The 20,987-nt window shown below is 38.3% G+C and overlaps 1 protein-coding gene across 1 annotated transcript in view; it reads left to right on the top strand.

The window, feature by feature from the left end:
• Window positions 1-20,987, top strand: part of SLC25A13 (solute carrier family 25 member 13) — a 188,806-nt gene that overhangs the window by 148,070 nt on the left and 19,749 nt on the right. The window contains 1 exon segment of the mRNA XM_081288022.1: window positions 12,790-12,930. Within this exon segment, the coding sequence (XP_081144148.1) occupies window positions 12,790-12,930 (141 nt within the window).

The following is a 20,987-nucleotide window of genomic DNA, read 5'->3' on the forward strand; positions in this document are numbered from 1 at the left end:
CATGTAAAGACACAGCAAGAAGATGGCATGGACCCTGACCATGGACCTTCAGTCTCTAGAACACTAAGAAATAAATCGATGCTTTTTGTAAGTTGCCCAGTCTCTGTGATATTTTGTTATAGCAGCTGAACAGACTGAGACAAGGATGGTCTACCTGACTATGGGCTGCTTCAGAGGTTCAGCAGTGCCTCATTAGTGGGGAAGTCCACCTCTCATAACAGGGAGAGCCCATCAGGTGTCTCTTTTCTACTTTCTTCCCTTTCCCTCTTTAGAAAAGTCTCAGAAGTCAACACACTTCGAAACATTGGATCTTCTTTCTGGATTTCTAATAAATTGTGGAGGGGGGGGTTATGATATGAAAAATTTGAAGGAGGATCGGGTCACAGCTTTCATGCAGTTGAGGTACTTCAGACATGGAAGGTCTGTAAAGCATTAAGTGATTCTGGTGGTAGTAGTCAAAATAGACATGTGTAACAGGCAGAGCCTAAATGTTAACATATTTGACAGGTCTGTAACTTAATTGCTTTTTAATGTCAGTCATATAGATTCTGCTTTGGTTTCTTGGCCAGGCTTCTGTAGACCTATTAAAAACCCATGAAGCTGAAAATATGAAACTTTAATATTTGTGAAATGTGTAAACAGAATAGACTTTTTCTGTCTTACCCTGTGGTTGAGAAATTAGGATGTTTCAGTTTGGTATCTGTCTCAGAAATAGTTAAATGGTAAGAATCTATTTTTTTTTCAAAGTTGTTAAAAATGCAGTTACAGACGTTTTTACTAAAGAACTAAGTTTACATACCAAATCGAAGGAGAAAAATCTTATGTTGCTTTATTTTAGAAATGTGTCATTAGTTAGAAACTGTAACTCAGTATCTTAGTTTTCTAGGGATGCCATAACAAATACCACAGACTGTGTTACTTAGCGACATAAATTTATTTTCTCACAGTTCTGGAGACTAAAAGTCCAAGATTACGTTGGGCAGGTTTAGTTTCTCTTGAGGCCTTTCCACTTTGCTTGCAGGTGACCACCTTGTCCCTAGGTTCTCATAGGGTCACCGCCAGTCTGTGTGCTGTTGAACCCTAATCTCCTCTTCTTGTAAGGACAGAGGATTAGGGCACACCCATATGATTTCATTTTACTTTAATTACCTCTTTAAAGGTCCTATCTCAAAATATAGTCTCATTCTGAGGTTGTCATCTTGAATCCTTTTGGAGTTAGGACTTCCAGGTATGAGTTTTTAAGGTATGTAATTCAGCCCACAATAACTAGCATTTAAGAAGTACTTTTCTCAGCTTGCAATGAGAACTTAAATTCCTGATTGCAGGAGGGTGGCATTTCTTGTGAGGACACTGAGCCTAACACACTTTACCTTCAGAGCCAGATAGAGTGAATGGCCTTGGACTTCATGTAGCCTCACATTTGCAACTTCTTTGTGAGGTGCTGCATGCCTGCCTTCAGTTCTTGGAAATAGTAGTCAACTGCTAGACAGCAAAGCATGTGAATTTAATCAATTCACTGGTATTTGTTGAATATCTGTTTTGTACTTGTGATCTTCATATACAATAATACTACTTGTGCTGTATACAAATTATCTTCATGTCTCCATTTAACATTGCGTTAGTAAGAGAGTAAATGGAAAATATGTTGAAGTTTAAGTTTCCTAAGAAACCTTTATTTTCTAATTTATTCAAATGGCAAATACTGTCATCACTTATAGTCATTTTAATGTAACATGAAACATGAGGCATTTACTAGTATAGACCTTATTTATAGTTACAATTTTGTTTGTATCTTAATAATCAAAATAATGTATTTGGGTTTTAGTTTTTTTAAAAAAGTCATATTCCATAACTTCTTATTAATCTATTTTTGACACATGTAAGCACATATTTTAGAATGTCAGTGTGCAATTAGATATTCTTAGCACATGTCATTTGTGAAAAGCACTTTAAATCTAAGTACATTCAATTGAGCATAATTAAAATATCAAGATACATATTCTTCATATACATTTTGCCACTTAATTTTTTAAGTAGCTATAAGTATGTACCATGTGAATTCAAATTAAAGGAAAGTGATTAAATTATGGTTATATTTAAGGCTTTTAGTTTAAAACATAGCAGAAATTACCCAGATTTTTTTTAAAAAGTACGCTGTGTTTTCTGTGGACTACAGAATGATCATGGTTTTGATTGTTTTTAAATACAAGACTGTGAACATTCTCTGAATAGTCTCCAAACTAGAATGGTTTGGGGGAAAAATAGGAAAGCATCCTGTTTTTTTCATCTTAAGTGTTCTTTTGACTTTGACTCCTCAGGTCCCAGGAAAGAATGTTTGGGCATGCTATCTCAATAAAGCAGCATTGGAGAAAGGTTTGTTTAGTTCATACAGGTGAAAGAAAATGGATTGTGGAGAAACAGGAACTAGAGCTCCTGAACCAATCCTATAGATTCATTAATGTAGCCTGCTGATACTTATATTTACAATAATGAGCAGGCAGCCTCGGCCAGTCATTTTGAAAATCCATGTTTAACTGTAAAATCGACTCGTCCACACCTTAGACCTAAAGAATATCATCAGTTTAGTGAGGGTCATTGTTCTTAGACTACTTGGGGAAAATGGGACAGTATATTAGGATTCTAGATTATGTTGCCTTTCTAAATATTTCATTTCTTAAGAGACTGTTTCTTTCTTCTTTTTTTTTTCCTAAAAAGAAGAGGTAGCTGTACCAGTCCCTATCACAAAATTCCTTCTGCAGAGTTAGAAATGTCAACAGTGAAGTAAATAGTTATGTAACAGGGCAAGGGGAATTTGGGTCACAAAACTGTGAGGAAGAGAAGAGGAAACCACACTTGGAGAAGCATCTGGGCATGGCCCGAGAGAAGCCATGCTAGAAGCTATGCTTCAGTTTCTTTGCAGACTGTCCTAGCCCACTTCAGAGGGGAGCATTAGAAGAACAAACCTATAATTTTACTTTGCACCATGAGAACCATATCATGTGAAAAATTAGTGTATTTGGAAATAACAATGTTCTGTGTAGATAGAACCTCTCTACTTGGGCTTCGTGCTGGCCCGGTTGGAGCTTGCTGTCTCATTTCCCTTTCTAGTTGCTCTCAGCCTCCTGGACACACAGAATCACAGTAGCCAAAACTATCATGTGGAGATGGGCTTTTGGTTGATAGGTGAGACATCCATCCTTCCTACCTTGAGCCACTATGCTATATTTAGGTAAAACCTCTAACCTTTATAACCATTTTGCAAAGTTATTGGAATAAAGTTAAAATTATCACCAGTTGTACATTTCTGAGTCTAAATTATGCCTCAGATTCAGATTTAGCATGATATAGGGATTTTATTACTCATTAGTTTGGTTTCCTCGAGATTTATTAACATACAAAGAAAAATTTAATGCATCTGATGAAAATCCAATTATATTGTATCTAAAGAAACATCTCCCTCCATATTTCTTAATGTGCATTAGTGTCTGTGAATCATTTATTTATCTCATGGACAGAGGTTCACCAAGACATGGGAATTCCAGTCCACATGACTAGATTAACCAAAAATGCAGGCAGATACTCCATTCAAGCAAGAAAACCGAAAATGAATCTGTTTTAAAGCTCATTTTCTTTGACAGTCAGCAAATAAGCATAAGTGTTCTGAGCTTTGGTTTGAAATCAGGCCAGACTGGGTTCTGCCTTGGGCAGACTTTTGTGCTTCTGTTTTCTCATCTCCAAAGGCAAGAACACCACTGCCTGCACTGGCATGACTGTGGGGATGTGGGAGAGCACATGAAGAGTTTAGCACAGTGTCTGCTACGTGGAAAGTGTTCCACAAATGTCTGGCCCTGATTTTCTAAGGTAGGGGGGTTGCAGGGGACTTTAGTCTTTCAAAGAGTTATAATTATGTTTTATTTCTAGTCACACTGGTAGAGTAGTTTGTTGTTGAACAGTCAATCTCAAGGTGACTTCTTCCACCTGGTTGCTGGGAAAACCCATCCTGTCAGAAAGGGACCTTGAGGGGCAGACTCAATGTTCGTGGACATTGTTAGAGGGCTGACTAGAAACAGTCAATATAGAAATCAAGGTGTGGAGAGCCACATATTAGAGGAAAGGATACAGCCTGCAAGTGCCATAGAGGACAGAAAGAGAGGTGCATTGGTACATGAGAAAACTGAAGAAAGGAAGGAAGAGGAAAAGTGCCTCATAGGAAGGAGCAATTGGAGTCCATAACTGGGCCGCTTTTCCCTCTGCTGGAGAGCCCTCAGACAAAGGAAACCAATTTGAAAACTAGACTGCAAAATGATCCCTAACACAACTGGTTAGAGAATTCCCATACCATCCGTGAATGTTATGCAGCAAAATCTTGACCTCCTTGCACTTGTGTACTTTCATTTTTTTTTTTTTTTTTTTTTTTGGATTCCTCTAGCACAGGACCTCTTCACTATATAGCCTATAAATAAAGAAAAAGCAGAACCCTGGGAAGCAAGAGTCAATAGGTTCTGGATGCTATCCCAGAAAGATTGAGCTGTATTCCTCATCAGCCCCTGAGATTGATGATGAATACATCCTACTCATCCATTTTTAAAGAAAAAAAGATTAGCAAACCATAGTGACTCACTAGGAGGCCGCCAAATAATGTGCTCTGGGTAGAGGGATTCCTAACTACAGATAGAAAGGCCCCACCCTACCATTGACTGTGTCACCCCGCAGTACTTCTTGTCTGGCTTTTTGAGGTACTCAGTGACTCCCCATGTTTGGATCTTTTCATTTCTCTGGTGTCCTGTTACACTTACAAATTTTCTGACAGTATAGAAGTTTGTGAATGTGTTTGGACACCAAATTTTCTACCTGATTATTCAGAACATTCCTGTCTTCAAACACTTTTGGAAAAATTGGGATTTTATTTAGAAAATTGTTTTGAATCTTAAATATTTAATTTGGGGGGGAATGACACCTTTATAATGTTTGACTATTATATTCATTTATAAGAAAATTGATGTTTTTTTTTTTTTTTTTTTTTACTTTTTAAGTTAATTTACAGACAAATTGACATCTTTACACCATTGAAACTCCTGAACTACATACAGTGCTTGTTTTTCTACTATTCAGGTACTTCGTGTCTCTTAAAAAAACAAATTAAAAAAAAACTAGTTTTCTTCATTTTGAAAGTTCTTTTAAAATAAGTGGCATTAGTCAGAAATAACAACATGAAATATATAGGATCAAAATGAAGAAAACTTTTTGTTTAAAGAGACATGAAGTATCTGAATAGTAGAAAGGGAGTGAAGAGAAGGGAGGGGATATGGGGATAGGAAGGATAGTAGAATGAAACAGACATTATTAACATATGTATATATGTGATTGCATGACTGATATGATTCTACAACATGTACAATAAGAAAAATGATAAATTATACCACATTTATGTATGATATATCAACATGCATAAATGTATTCTACTGTCATGTGTAACTAAAACAAACTTAAATTTTTTTTAAAAAAGAAGTTAACGTGTAAGATTATTTTTGGTGTACCATTTCCATCTTTCTCTTTAAGGATACATGTTTTTGAATACCAGGATCCATCTTCTTAAAAATGCTACAGAATTTTTTTATTATACCCATGCCAGTATTCAATGTGAATAGAGTTGAGTTAATCAAATGTTCTTGTTCAGGACCTGCCATTAATAGCCAGAGTAAGAATCCACATGGCACTGAACTTAAGTCATTGCTCATCTACAGTCCTATGTGCACCTAGTAGGCCCCTAATAGAGCACCCATCACTGGGCTGCTCAGGTTCTGGGTTCCCTGGGACAGGTGCAGATGCAGAGCCCTGTGTAAAAACAGATGGGGGCCCATTGTGTCTCCCGGTGTATTTGGGTTGTGAAACAGAATGCATGAGCAGTTGTCTGTGGACTCATCTTTAGAGTCAGTAGCTACTTCAGCCCTGTGTACCGATCAGACTGACTTCACCATAACTTCTTATGGAGTGCCAGAATACTATCTTATCATTGATTTTCCAAGAGGATCGACTATTATTTTGGTTGATGCATCAGACCTTGATTTGTGTCTCCTTGTGCCAAACTCTGTTCCATTTGATTCTGTTTATCTTCAAAGCACAAATGGGACAATGACCAGTTATCAGTTTTGGTCTTGTAACAAAATTGTCCCCTAGTTCTATGAGTGTCATGAAAGCAAAGGCTTCATATTTGTATCTTCCACTTCTCCTCTTCCTCTACTTGGAACTTGTACTGTTTTGCTTAACCGAGGAGTAATTATCCCTAGCTCTGTTTCATCTCTACAGTCTCCTTTTCCCCCAGGTCTTTTTTCCTTAACTACCCTAAGTAAATTTTCATTTGCTCTCACAAATCACTATCATCTTCCCCTTCATCAGAAGGTGTAGACCACACAGCTCTCTAAATCCTCAGTCTCCGCTTTGCCGTCGCTGGTCCCTGGTCCTGGTGGGCTCCACTTAGCCTGCCTGTGTCAGCAGATGCTGTTGGTCACTTCGCCACCTGCCTTCTGTAAGCTTGTCTCTTGCCTTCTGTGCCCGGATGACCGTAATACTGCTGTGTATTGGAGGTTTCTCATCCCTTCTTAGGTCTCTTTTTTTCTTCCTCCCACTCCATATGAGTTCTTCCCTTCAGTTTTTTTTTCCCCCCATCACTCTCCTGCTTCTGATTTATGTGGAATCTGCCTTCACAGGTGTCTCCGTTCTTTTCTCCAAACTCACTCTTCCTTGCCCTTTGTCCTATTTCCCTTTAAAACCCTTTGTTCCTCTTAAGGAGATGCAAAAATGTGGGTTCTTCTTTGCCCCATATTCTGCAGCCAAACCCTCTTGGTCTCTATTGCATTCATTACTCACTTCCTAGTTCATTACAGAAGTAATTGTTCTAATTGTGGACTTTCATTTCTCACCTACTCTGCTAAAACCCTGATTGTTAACCCTAATTGTTATCCCTGCCTCAGGGCTCTCTTTCCCTAATACCTCCTCTTCCACTGCTGCCTAGGCACCTTCCTGATATGTAGATACTAGTCAGACTACTCTCCAACTCCTAAACTGTGTTTACTCACTACCTTCCTTCTACAAGCTCACATGCACCAAATCCAGTATGCAACCCTGTCCATCAAGATGGTGTCACAGACCATCCATGATTTGGCCCAGCAGAGGGATTTTCAGCTATCCTCTTCCATACCAGTTCCATAGCAGTAGCAGTATGAGTGCTCAGGCTGTCACATCAGCAGCCAGAATCCAAGTCCTATCTTTCCAGCTGTGTGACCCTAAGCAAGGTAAATAACCTCCTTTACTCCTCTCAGCTTTAGTTTATGATCTTAAAAACTTTATGATCTTAAAAAGACCAACCCAGCAGCGGGAAAAAAAGATTATAAACTCTTACCACAGTGCCTGGTTTAGTAAGCACTCAGGTGAATGCTGGTGGATGATGATGTAGATCTTATCATCTTTATAAAAATGTTAGTTGACAGACATGGTGTTACCCATTTAAGTATGGCATGCCTTTGGTCACCCCAGTCACTGAGGTTTTGTGCAATTTCTGTCTGGACTACCTAGGCCCTAAGGCCTCTTCAGTCAGTAGCCATCATGTTATCTTATGTGCTTTACCACTTCCTGGAACATCCCAGCCAGAACTCTTGCCCTCCTCTGAACTGTCATACCAATTTTTCTGGACCTTAACTCTTATCACACGGAATAGTTTTGCCTTTTCTCACATACCATTTCCTACACTTGTAAGTCATGTAGTTGTTGAACTCCATAAAGAATTCTTTCTTCTGCTTGCTTTCCTGGTAACCTAGGCAAACTGCAATATGAGTTGCAAAGTGAAATGCCCTAGACTGGGCAACTTAAACTACAGAAATTTATTTTATCACATTCCTGAAGGATGGAAGTCCAAGATCAAGGTATTGGCAGGTTTGGTTTCTCTGAGGCCTCCCTCCATGGCTTAGAGATCTCTGTCTTTTCCCTGAGTCCTCACATAGTCTTTTCTCTGTACCCTTACATGTCTGTGTTTAATTTCCTGTGCTTATAAGAATACCAGTGAGATTGGATTTAGGCCCACCTTAAAGACTTCATTTTGACTTAATTCTCTTTTTAGAGGCCCCATCTCCAAATACATGGTCACATTCTGAAGCACTGGTAGTTTGGTGCCTCAGAGGGGTTAGTCATGGTCAACTATGACTTATGGTACAACACAATTCAGCTCATAACAATTGCTTTAATCTTTTTCCGGTCTCTATTTACTCCTAGATAAAATCTGGGGGGAAAAAAAAACACCTTGAGTGACTAAAAGATTCACAGTATATGTAAAGCAATACCTAGTAGCTCCTGGTGGACAGGAATGCTTTCTTGTCTTGTGTCCTTACAATTCCTGGCACAAACTTTGAACACAAATGCTTATAAATATTTGGTGAACAAATGAATGAATGATGGAGTTGTAGAAGTGGTCTTTAATAGGTGTGTTTCTTTCTAAGATGGATTCAGTAACAAAGACTATGACAGGAAACCTGTAGAGAAGAAAGTGTCCCCACTGTAAAAACAATATGCCACACGGAGCTCAGTATGGAAAATCTCCCCATCCTCCTTGTCATACTCCAAAAAATCATGGGGAAATGATTTGTGACAAAATTGCATACACAAAAAAAACCAGTATCTTCACACAGCCAGAGCTCTCAAGTGATGAGAGACACAAAGACATTGCACACAATAGGTGTTCCTTGTCTGCCGATTCAGCTATCTTTGATCTCTGTGAAGGAGCAACATGGCTAAGGTACTGTGAAATGAAGTCTTTAAGGTGGGCCACAGAGCACCACTCTGGCTGCTGCTCATCCAACTCCTGGTCTTCATTCACCGTGGTCAAGCCGCGGTGATACTCAGACCCTGTGCATCTGATGATAAGCATCTTCTCTCGGTGCCTTAGAGTCTCAAATTTCCTTCCAGCCTGACTCCAAAGGACCTGTTTCATCTTTGACACCTTTACAGTGTGCCACTTTGAGTCTGTAGATTCTTTCTTCCTGAGTCCACCAGGGGTTATTTTTTCCTGGTATCACTGCACTCTTTCCCCTGATGAGCTATCTGAAGTGGATTTGTCTCTCATCATTCTCAGTGATGAGAACTCAGTTGGCTGTTCTGAAAGAATTGGTTATCTGTCAGTTGGCTTGGAGTCGGGGAGCTGAGTATTTATACTTGACTATATATACATGGTTCAGAACTTTTACAAGCAGTAGTGAATACAGAAGATAATGGACAACAATCTGTAACTAAAAATTGTACCCTTTAATAAAGCAGCATTTGGTTATGAGATCAGAGGTAAAAAGTGGAATTTACTCTCTGAAATAATATGGAAGACTTGAAACTAGAAATCATAGTCTTGAGGAGGGCTTAGTAAACCCTTGGAATTAACAGTGATTGGCAAGCATGTTGGCACATGCCTATAATTCCAGCTACCTGGGAAGCTGATGCAGGAGGGCAGTGAGGAACTGAAGGAGCTCTGTCTACTCTCATTGCCCAAAATAATTATTTTTTTTTTAATAAGGGCAAATGCAGAAATTATTGAGATGTGTAGAGTCGGGTCTAGAAGGCACTGTTTTTCACAAGCTCTGCAGGTGATTGTGATTTGCAGCCAAGGAGGAAAACCAGCTCATTAGGAGAAGGGGAAAGAAACCTGAATGTGTGGAACCACTGTGCTGTCTTGGGCATTGTGTGGCAGCTGGACATTTGTGGTCTCTGCTCTTCCTGGCAAGCAAGAATTTGATCGATGTGGGGGCTGAGGCTGGTTCTTCACACAAGGTGCTCAGCTACCTCCTTACCTTCTGTTGCCAGGGCTTGAATGCAGGTGGGCTGCACTTCTCTTCTGTTCTCCAAGAAGATGGTATGCTCTGATTACACTTTATTTTATCCCCAGTAGAGATGATCTTACCATTGTTGGCTCTTTTAGAAATGAGCCCTCAAGCTAACTCCATCCAGGTGAAACTTTCTCATCAATTTTGCTCCTGTAAGATACTTTTTATATTTTAAATTTTTGTTTATTTTTGTGAGTCTCTTGATACCATTTCACTTTTATACACTTCATTTCATTTCACTGTGTGCTTCTGATTCAGAAGCACACACAGAATGCTTATCATACACTTAGTGTAGTTACCAAAATCTGTTTCATATCTTCATTTCATGACCCATTGAAAAGATAGATATAAACCCACAGAACACTAAGGGCAGTAGACAGGCAGGGGATGTTCTTACCAAGTAAGGCAGTGGCAGCATATGAGCCAAGCAGGGCTGCTCTGAGCCATAGAGTAAGAGAACAGGCTGCCTGTGGACCAGGACACACCACCCTCTGGGGTGCCATCCCATTCTCTGCTTCCTACTTTATGAGGGCCTCCTGGGTCTTTCAGTGAGCCCAATCCAGGTTGTTTCTACCAAGCTCATTTGGCTCATCCCCTTAGAGGTGAAGCCGATGAGTAAAACATGATGAAAGCAGCCAAGAAGAGATAGTCTGCCATTGTCAACACTGGTGAATGGTGTTTCCCTCTAAATGTGGAGAGAGGGAAAATCCTTGTCTGTTTTTAAGAACAACTGTGTCTTGATTATGACATCAAATTGGTAAAAACGGAAAAACAATTTGATTTAGAGTTAGTAAATGAACATTTTTCTTTGAAGTTATGCACAAGTATTTATTTTTCTTTATAGAAGTAGCACATGATATCTCTTTCTATATATGTGTGTACAAATTTATATATATGATATACATATATATATAATGTGCGCACACATACACACACACACACATAAAAAAAACAGAAGAAGTAAACTATTTGAAATCTTACTACTCCCAAAAGCACCACATTGGTGTATGTCTTCTGTGTAGTAGGGTGCATCAGGGGGAAAAGCCTACGTGTATTTTAAACATTTAATGTTTAGAGTTTCTACTTAACAGTATCTATTGAATATTTCTCCACAGAATTATTTTTTTAACTGCACAGTATCTCAATATGTGGACATGCTCAAATTAATCTATCCCTTGTCATTGTATATTTATTTTGTTTCCTTCTTACTGTCATCTATTATAAATAATACTTCAAAGAACATCTTTGTAGCCAATTATAATTAGCCAAGACCATTTTGTGAGGCTGCGTACATTGGGGACTGAGAGTAGAGAATCTACCAAGAGGTAGTTTGGTGTGATATTGTACCAGTTGCCCTGATGACATCTACTAAGCTGTAAAACGGCAGCTCTGTGTCTGTGGTCTGGCTTTGGTGAGGTTACTGTAAAACAGGTATTCTGAACTGTGCTATATAGTAACCTTAGTTTGGGTATATAAAATTTAATATGTTTGTGACAATGAATAGCAAGTTGAAGTACACTATGAAATAATATAATTGCTGATAATAAGCATAGGCTTAGTTTCAAAATAGCTAGCTTAAAATTTCCTGTATAGTGCATTTTAAAGATTTCACTAATGTTCTTGGAGGAGTGGCATCCAGCCATTTCTGGAATGAAATAACACACATTGTTCATAGTTTAGACCATAATTGATTTAATGCATATTTTTACTACTTTGACATACCATTTATCTTATATGAAAAGAATAATTCTTTCCACAGGTAATAAATAAAATTATAATTCTATAAAATGGTATTTGATGATCCACAAATTCTTTTAAATATTAATTTTTTAGTTGTAGTTGGACACAGTGTCTTTATGTCACTTATTTATTTTTATGTGGTGCTGAGGATCAAACCCAGGGTCTTGTACATGCGAGGCAAGTACTCTACCACTGAGCCACAAACCCACCCCCCACAATTTTTTTTTAAGATTGTTTTTTAACCTAAGTGGATGTGTTCTCTGGCTGTTTTTTACTTTTTTGCTACTGTGACCGAAAGACTTACAGAACAATTTGAGGAGGAAAAGTTTATTTGGAGACTCATGGTTTCAAAGATCTCCATCCATAGATGGCTGACTTTATTCCTCAGGGCCCGACATGTGGCAGAACATGATGGCAGAGAGTGTGGTGGAAGAAAGCAGTTGTGATCATGGCACCTAGGAACAGAGAGATGGAGAGAGAGAGAGAGAGAGAGCGCGCGAGCGCGCGCGCTCCCCTCACCAGACAAAATATAAACTCCCAAGGTGTATCCTAGTGCCCACCTCCTCCAGCCACATCCTACCTGCTTTTAGTTACCACTCAGTTAATCCCTGTCAGGCGATTATTTCACTGATTGGGTTAAGGCTGTCAGAACCCAGTCATTCTTGCATTGTCTCATACGTGAGCTTTTAGGGGACATCTCACCTCTAAACCATAGCACTGGTGATATTTGAATCATCCTAGAATCACAAAATCCATTATTTAAGAACATTTGTCCTCCTTGTTCCCCTCCTATTCTTAGAGGTAAGTGTGTCTCTGTGTTTGGATAATACATGATTTTATTTCTTCCTCTGCATCCGTGGCTTTGAGCCTGTGTGGCAGTTGCTTGTACTTCAAAGAGCCTTTGCTATTATATGAGGATTCAAGTGAGGCCGATGGGAAATCTTCTGGTCTTGGTGCTCTCACAGCCTCCACATTAAGGAGGCAGGATCTCCACCTGAGGCTTCTAGACAGTAACTGTATTTTGATTCAAGCTTTTGATCAACAAGCTGTTTTAATTGATGAGACAAAGACTGAAACTAAAGTCTCTTTAGCAAAGAACTTTCTAAGTTTTATTGAGAATAATTGTTCATTTCTTTGTGACCCACCTTACCATTTCCCAGTTTGATCCTAAATCTTCTCTTTATCTTTTTAGGCTGGAGGCTCCCAAGTGATTTTTACAAATCCTTTAGAAATTGTCAAGATCCGTTTGCAAGTGGCTGGAGAAATCACCACTGGACCCCGAGTCAGTGCTCTGTCCGTCCTGCGAGATCTGGGGTTCTTTGGCATCTACAAGGTATCTATTAATCATTTGTTTGAATTGCTTGATCATTTGCTAAACTAGTAACTGTTCATCAGCATGAAATTGACTTTTCCTGTGAAGAAATGTTCTTCTGGAACCCATAGGGAGGTACCCATTCTGCCATCTGCCAAAAAACTGCCTTCACAGATACACAAATCCAAGCTTACTACGATGTGAATGGTGTCCACTAGAGCTGTTCAGCACAACTCTTTACAGCATCACTGGCTGGGGCTTTATTTTGATTTGTTATTGATACAAAAACCTAATTCTCCATGTCCTCCTTCATCAGGGATATATGCAAAAATCCTAGGGCACCATCTTCAGGAGGCATCCTGAGTTCAGTTAACCCATACCAGGGCAAGAATTTTATTTTCTGATCCTACACATTGGCCCTATCTGTGTTTTCTATGTCTACACCACCTCTCAATTATTATAAATCTTAACCATTTTTCATTTAGAAATGGTTTTTCAGAATTATTTAAAAAACAAACTTTCAGAGGATATTTGAAAATTTTCATTCACATCATTCTACCATAAAGTTGTAATGAAATAGACCAAAATCATTTGTATATATGCCCTGCTCTAAGACTATCACCATTTTTCAGTAAGATTCCAAAAAAATGTTTAGACCAACTTGAATAAGTAAACCTTTAAGAATATAGGGGGAGAAGCCAAATGTATACTTAAAGTAGTTTCTTATATTTACATAGAAATTATAAAAACAATTATATGAAATTAATAATGATTTGTTTCTATGGCTAATATCAAGACATGTCTTATTCCAATTATTCATGTAAATTTTAAACCAGTGTCTTGATCATTACTTAATTCTTTTTTGAATCATTCCTCTGCAAGATATAGCTCTTTTGATCTTCATGTACAATATTGTCCCTGGAAATTTTATCCCACAGACATATAACATTGAGAGAGTTGATTTCTGTTTTCCTAGTCTCAGTTCATACCGAGTGGGTATAACTGATCCCCATGAATTTCAGTTTACTACCATATTGCTGTTTAGAGAACTTTTTAATATCTTGTTTTGACATTCACTGCAGCATTTGTGAGATCTTACCCTAATACTTTTTCCCCCTTTTTTGACTACCTAGAATTCTTCAGGTAATCTCACTAAGTATCCAGAATTAATAATAATTGAGGTCATTTCAGGCAAATCTACATTCCCCAAATAATATTTATCATGGTCAAGTGGTTAGAAAGAGCACCCCATAAGCTGAGCCTTTGTAAGAATCAAATACAATGTGATGTCCTCCTTAATGAGATTGATCTGGGGAGATAGGAACAACTTGCCTTATTTACTTAAGCATATGTGGTTTTTGAGAATAAAAATTCTGATTTTTTTTTTAAAGCAACACTTAAGATGCTCAATCAGGGATTGTGCAGTAAGCAGTATTCTATAGCTATTTTCTTTACCAATTCATTATCCAGCTATAAGAAATAAACAGTATTATCATGAGGCATAGCATAGATCAGTTTGAAATCATCTTCTTTTCTAAAATTTTAGGGTCTTGTGGTATATAACACCATGTAGCAGCTTGTCATTTTGACAGGATGCCAAGGAGTCTTTCAATAGGGCTGTCTGGTAAAAAGCACTTGAGTACTCTGGTGGTGACTGTCATCAGAATGTCTAGATGGATAAAATGGTAAAAACTTGTTTGCTGTTACAGAAACAGGGCCTGTTACATCACCTGCAGATGTTACGAGCCAGGGACTTTGTGCTTTTCATCTTCACATTATTTCATAATCTTAATTTCCTTTAACACTCTTTGGAAGTAGTTGGTATCCTGGTTTTGCAGTCGGGTGAACAGAGGCTGCCAGCCTTGGTATTTGAGCTGAAACAGAGGCTCAGAAGTTGCTTGTTTCTACTTTTGTGCTAAAATTGCTTTTCTGAAATGAGCAGGATTGCTCAAGTTTGAGCACGAGAACTCTCCCATGTAAAGTTAGTTTAATTACTAGTCTAGTAATTTAATCTAGTTCAGAGGCATTCCACAGAGCTTGGCGGTGTTTCACAATACACTGGTTTTTGGTATATTGATAATTACCAAGTGAAGTCATTAGTGCTTTGGGCTGGAAACTTGGTTTCTTTGCAAGAGAATGACCTGGCAGTCTCCACCTTCATGCTGGCCATCCATATCAACTGAGAGACCTGTGAGTCTTCCTTAGGTGGACATGCACCTCTCTGTGGTGTCTGCTCCTTTCAGTCAACTGGCTCTTGCATTACCACTCTAGCTGATCCTCATTTTTGATATCCTGGCTTCCAGCCTCTCCCTTGCCTAGTGACATGGGTGCCAGCCCCACCCCACTTTACCTACCTTTCCTCACCTTTCCTGGTCAGAAATCATTTCAGTGGGTTAAGCTCCCTCCATTTAGGGAGCATCACAGCTTTAATATTGCCGTGAATGTAACGTGTTTTTGTTTCAAGGTAGCTCTTTTTAGCAATAGTGCCTTTCTCCATTTGTTGCCTTGATTGGGAAGAAAAATGCAAATGGCAAGAAGTGAACTAATACTTTTAAGCCTGGTTTGTGTCCTTCCCTGTGGGTCTTAAAAGAGACCACTGTCATAGTTTTTGTTGGGACTGGTAATCTGCCTTCTCTTCCCCTGGGGTCTTTTGTTTGCTCTGTTAACATTACAATGGTGTGCACAGGAGGAGTGAGAGGTTGGCTCTGTCTGTGTGTCTAGGCCTGCTGAGCTTAACCTTACCTGAATTGGACTTAAGCAAGCTTTCTGTTTTTCTCCTGAATTGACTTGCAAAATACCTAACTATTCTGCAACTTCCCAGTAAATGGCAATTAGAATTCTTGCTTTAGAAATACATTTGCAACTGAAAAAGAGTAGATTTGGTAAACATTTCACATTCCTGAAATTAGAAATAGTTTAGAGCCAATATAGGAAACTATGTAAACAAAGCCCCCCTCTAAAATAGTGACTTTTAGAGAGCTGTAGTTATAGCATGCAGAAAATAGGTGGTTGAAGTAAAGTCAGAATAAATCATTGCCTTTGGAAGAGCTGCCTGATTGTGATGTAGTTAAGAAAAAAAATCTTTAACATATACTACATTTCTTAAGAATGTAAGAGGTTGGGGCTGGGTAGAAGAGCACTTACCTAGCATGTATAAGGCCCTGGGTTTGATCCTCAGCATTGAAAAACAACAAAAAACTATATGAGGATGTAATTATCTTTTCCTAGAAAGATTTTCTTTTATGCATAATCCCCTGGAGTATAAAATAAGTCAGATTCTCTCATAGGAAAGAAAGTTGCATTCATCTACTTTTGAATGTTACCTATTCCATAGGAGCTCTCAACTTATAAAATTTGTTGTTGAACATTAAATGGCAGCAGAGCTATCATAGGTCAAAAGATGCTTCCTTAGGAAGCCCAGAAGAGTTCATGCCTCTTTTCGGAAACTGTTTAGTAAAGCACTGAGAGCTAGGATCCATCAAGCATTGTTCAAAACAGTTTTCAAATTGCATAATCACAAATAAAACACGGGCTTATACTAAAAGTTGCTTGGGAATATGGGCTGTTGTGTTCTGATCAAAGGCATTCATTTCACCCACTGTGTCTGACAGTTTTCAAGTGTGTTTCTCAACTACCTGCATCAGTGTGTACCTGAGTTCATCCATTGTGTCTAAATGAATATTGAAGCTATTGTCCATATCTTGCAAAAGCAAGCAATGATATGTCTGTGTGTTCTTGTTTATTTTGTTACTTCTCTCAAAGGTTTGGTTTTTAAAATCTTCAAATAAAATACAAGTTGATATTTTTAAAACCTCAGACTATTGAGAAGGGTATATGGAAGGAAGTAAAATTCTCTCTCCAACCTTTACTTTTCCATTCTCTTCAAATAGTTGCTGCTTAAATTTTTTATAAATCCTTGGAAAAATTTGTCTACTTGGATCAGTATTGTCTCCTCATCCCTTTCATTCTTTCTCTCTCTGTATTTTAAATTTTACCAATATCAATATAGCCTGTGGTGTTTTAGTACAAATAGAGTACTTCTAGGCACAATATATGTTAAAACTCTTTCTCTCCTTGTTTTATTTGATAGTGGTATACAATTATTTAAAAGTTTTTTCTCTCCCACCACCCCCATGCTGGGTGTAAGTTTTTTTTTAAACTGATTTCATATATATATATTAGTTGTAGTTGGACACAATACCTTTATTTTATTTATTTATAGGCGGTGCTAAGGATTAGACCCAGGGCCTCGCACATGCTAGCCACAACTCAAGCCTCCTGGTTTCCTCTTAATGAATACTTATGTTTCTTCCAGTGTGGAAATACAAGCAATGCCTGGTGAACTTCCCTGTGTTTTATTTTGATCATTTTTTTGTTTTTTTAAATTAGTGCATTAAAATTATACATGATAGTGGCATTTGTTACTTATACATATATACACACTATGCAACAGTATAATTTGGTATTTTGGTATTCTTTTATAAGTGAGTACAAAGAATAAATTCCTGAAGAAAGCAAAGGAAGATATCAGGTCAAAGGGGCATGTACATTTTTTAGTTTTAATAGGTCTAATCAAATTCCATCAGTTTAATTTTATCCTGATAACACATAGTACTTATACGAATAATTCCTCAGTTTATCAGCTTTTATAAATTTCTTTTTATATGCATATGCCCCACATGAAGAATGAAATTGTTTAATTATTGCTTTGAGAATGTGTTGAACACTAGTTGTCTGACATCAAGGGGCATGCTTTGGTTTTACTGCCACCCTAACGGCTGCTCTCACTCTCCCACTTATACTTCTGTCTTCATCTGGACTTTATTCTGACTTTGACTCCAAATTCATTGTTATTACAGCAGCTAGAATGATCCATTTAAAATGTAAGTCAGATTAATTCACACAATACACTTTCTTAATATTTATAGCAACTGTATTCACAATTGCCAAAACCTAGAGGCAACCAAGATGTCTTTCACTAAGTGAATGGATAAACAAACTGGGGACATGCAGACAATGGAATATTACTTGATGCTAAAAAGAAACAAGCTCTCAAACTGTGAAAACACATGGAAACAATTTTAAGCGCATATTACTAAGTGAAAGAAGCTGATCTGAAAAGGGTACATGTTACATGAGTCCAAGTACATGACATTCTGGAAAAGGCAAAACCGTAGAGACAGTAACAAGATCCATCAGCCCACTTTTATTGGGAGCTAACTATGTGCCTGGTGCTGTTCTAGCCATGTGGGAATATTGAAGATATTGTCCATATCTTGCAAAAGCAAGCAATGATATATCTGGAAGATGGCTGGGAAAAACCAACTGGCTGCTCACAGTTTGGTGAATAGGAAAAGTTTGCCATCAAGAAAACAAATATATAACATCAGGTGGTGCTTAGACCTAAAAGGCAGGGTAAGGGGATATAGAAGGGCCAAAGAAGGCCGGGCTGCATTTTAATAGGGTGGTCAGGGAAGTCCTCTAGAATGAGGTATCTGGGCAGAAACCAGAAGGAAATGAAAAACTAGTGGGCTCTACAGAAACTGCTCCCCAGTGGAAAACCTTCCAGCACTTTCTCTTGCAGTTAGAGCAGATCTCCAACTGCTTGCCTGGGGGCCTTTCCTCCTCACCCTCTATTTTGTGTCAACATCCTGTGAGCTAGCTCTGCTGGCTTCCTTTGCTTTCTTCAGATATTTCATGTTGCTCCCTTTTGTTCTTCAGTCTGCCCAAAGGCTCTTCCCCTGAACCCTTAGCCCAACAGATGCCTTCTCAGCAAGACTGCCAGGCCACTTACTATCGTGGTCCCCTTTCCAGTTCTCCAGCAGTATGCATCACCATCTAATGTCCTTCTGTGTGTGTCTGTGTCTCCCTTATCTAGAGTGTATTTGTAGCAGCAACCTTTCTTCATTGCTGTTTTGTAACTTTTCTGGCACTTAAGTAGATACCTGATAAATACCTATTGAGCCCATAATATAACTAAAAGCCAGGTGTTTCCACATTATTAGAGGATATTAGAGCAGAGAAAGTGGATTGGTGAATAATGACCAAAAAGATCATGATGTTGGGAAAGTCAAAGTGAATAGGGGGCTATCTGTATCCAGTTTCAAAGGCACCCATTTCTCCACCCAGCAAGCTTTGCCCTAGATGCCCTAGACCAGGGCTACAAAAATAATTTAGTAAGTGTGGTTTGTAAAGACTTCACCATCTTGTGGTGGCACTTAGCCAAGTTCACAGATCCACAGAAATTATGTGCATACAGTTGAGAAGAGCTGTCCAAGGGAGTATGCCCAGGCTATAAAGGAGGTGGAACTGACTCACAGAGATATGGCAAGGAAGACTTTCTGAAGGAGATGGCCTTGAATAATGAACACATGAACCAGGTGGAAGGCAGAGATGGATGGCCTGAGCAGCTTTATGTTTGAGAAAATATAATTTGGCTTCAGTGGGGGAATGCCAAGGTAATAATCATAAGGTTATTATGGGGATTTATTAAAGTACATTATATACAAAGAACACAAGGTGGAGCTTAAGCACATAGAGCGTATGATGTACTAGTTATTATTAATTTTTAATTATACAATACCAATTAAGAGATCCTTGCAAAAATACCTAATTCTGTCCCAGGCCTAATTTCTAATATTGTGTGGTCAGCAATCTCCTCTAAGCTAGGCATTCAACTTTGGACTTCAGAATAGCAAATAAAAAGGAGATGTCTTGAAAAACATTGTTTCTATAAAATAGTTCCCAAAGGAATTGAAAGTGTTAAAGAAGCCAGGGGAAAGAGATTCTTAAAACATAGGACAAGTGAGCCTAAGTGTCCATGCTCAGATGAGTGGATAAACAAAATCTGGCAAATACATATAAAGGAATAGTATTCATCCTGAAAAAGGGAGGAAATTCTGACACATGCTTCAACATGGATGAACCTTGAGGACATTATGCCAATTGAAATAAACCAGTCACAGAAGGACAGTATGACATACTTCCACTTGTTTGAGGTATCTGGAGTAGTCAGATTTGCAGAGACAGAAAGTGGGATGGTGGTTGCCATGGCCCGGAGGGAGGGGATAATGTGAGGTAGTGTTCAATGGGTACATAATTTCAGTTTTGCAATATGAAAAGGTTCTGGAGTGTGAATGCACTTAACCCTATTGAACTGTACACTTAAAAATGCTTAAGACAGGGCTGAGGATATAGCTCAGTTGGTGGAGTGCTTGCCTCACATGCATAAGGCCCTAGGTTCAATCCCCATCACCACAAAAAAGAAAAAGAAAAAAAAATGCTGAAGACAATAAATTTTAAGTTATGTGTATTTTACTACAATTCTACCAACTGAGCTATATCCCCAGCTCCTCATTCACCAAATATTCACTGTGTGCTAGCACTTCAGTAGGTACTGGAGTTTCAGAGATGTATATAGTATCATTGCCTTTTGTGTGATCAGTATTGAGGGCATGAGAGAATATAAACATAAAATTCTACTGCCATAAAGTTCTTTTTAAAAGTTTATTTTAATAGGACAGAAAATTCAGATACAAAGGGATATCTAACAATAACATAATATGTTCCCTAGCTCCAAGCAGCAGTAACCTATCTTTCCAGAGACAAACATTTTTGCCAGGTTTTTTTCTATTATTTGTTTTGTCCTAATTTTGTTGTTTCTTGCTGAGTGCCCACAGGATTAGTTTTAAGACAGGTCTTTTATCTTAACTTTCAGACTATAATATACTGCCCTTCACGGTCAAACTATATAAAATGATGCTACTAACTCACTGTTCATAGTGGCTGTGAATATATTTTCCAGAAGTAATGGATATGTTTCTGTTTCCATTAAGTCATCCTTATATTCTCTGGTTTCCAGTTGTGACCAAGGTATGCATTTAAAAACTGGCTGGCTTAAGAAATGTTAATTGACTACAGAATGAAACAGATAAATGTGTCATGGTAACTAAAGAGGCCTTTGGGGTCTGATCAACTTAGTAAACTCTTATAAACTTATTTGGTAGAATTGGGTTTTTCACTAAATAAAAGATTGTATCTTAGCCTTATAAATGCCAAACCCTACAATGAGTGATTCA

The sequence above is a fragment of the Spermophilus citellus genome (assembly GCF_964194105.1).
Source record: "Spermophilus citellus genome assembly, chromosome: 3".
Lineage (NCBI taxonomy): Eukaryota > Metazoa > Chordata > Mammalia > Rodentia > Sciuridae > Spermophilus > Spermophilus citellus.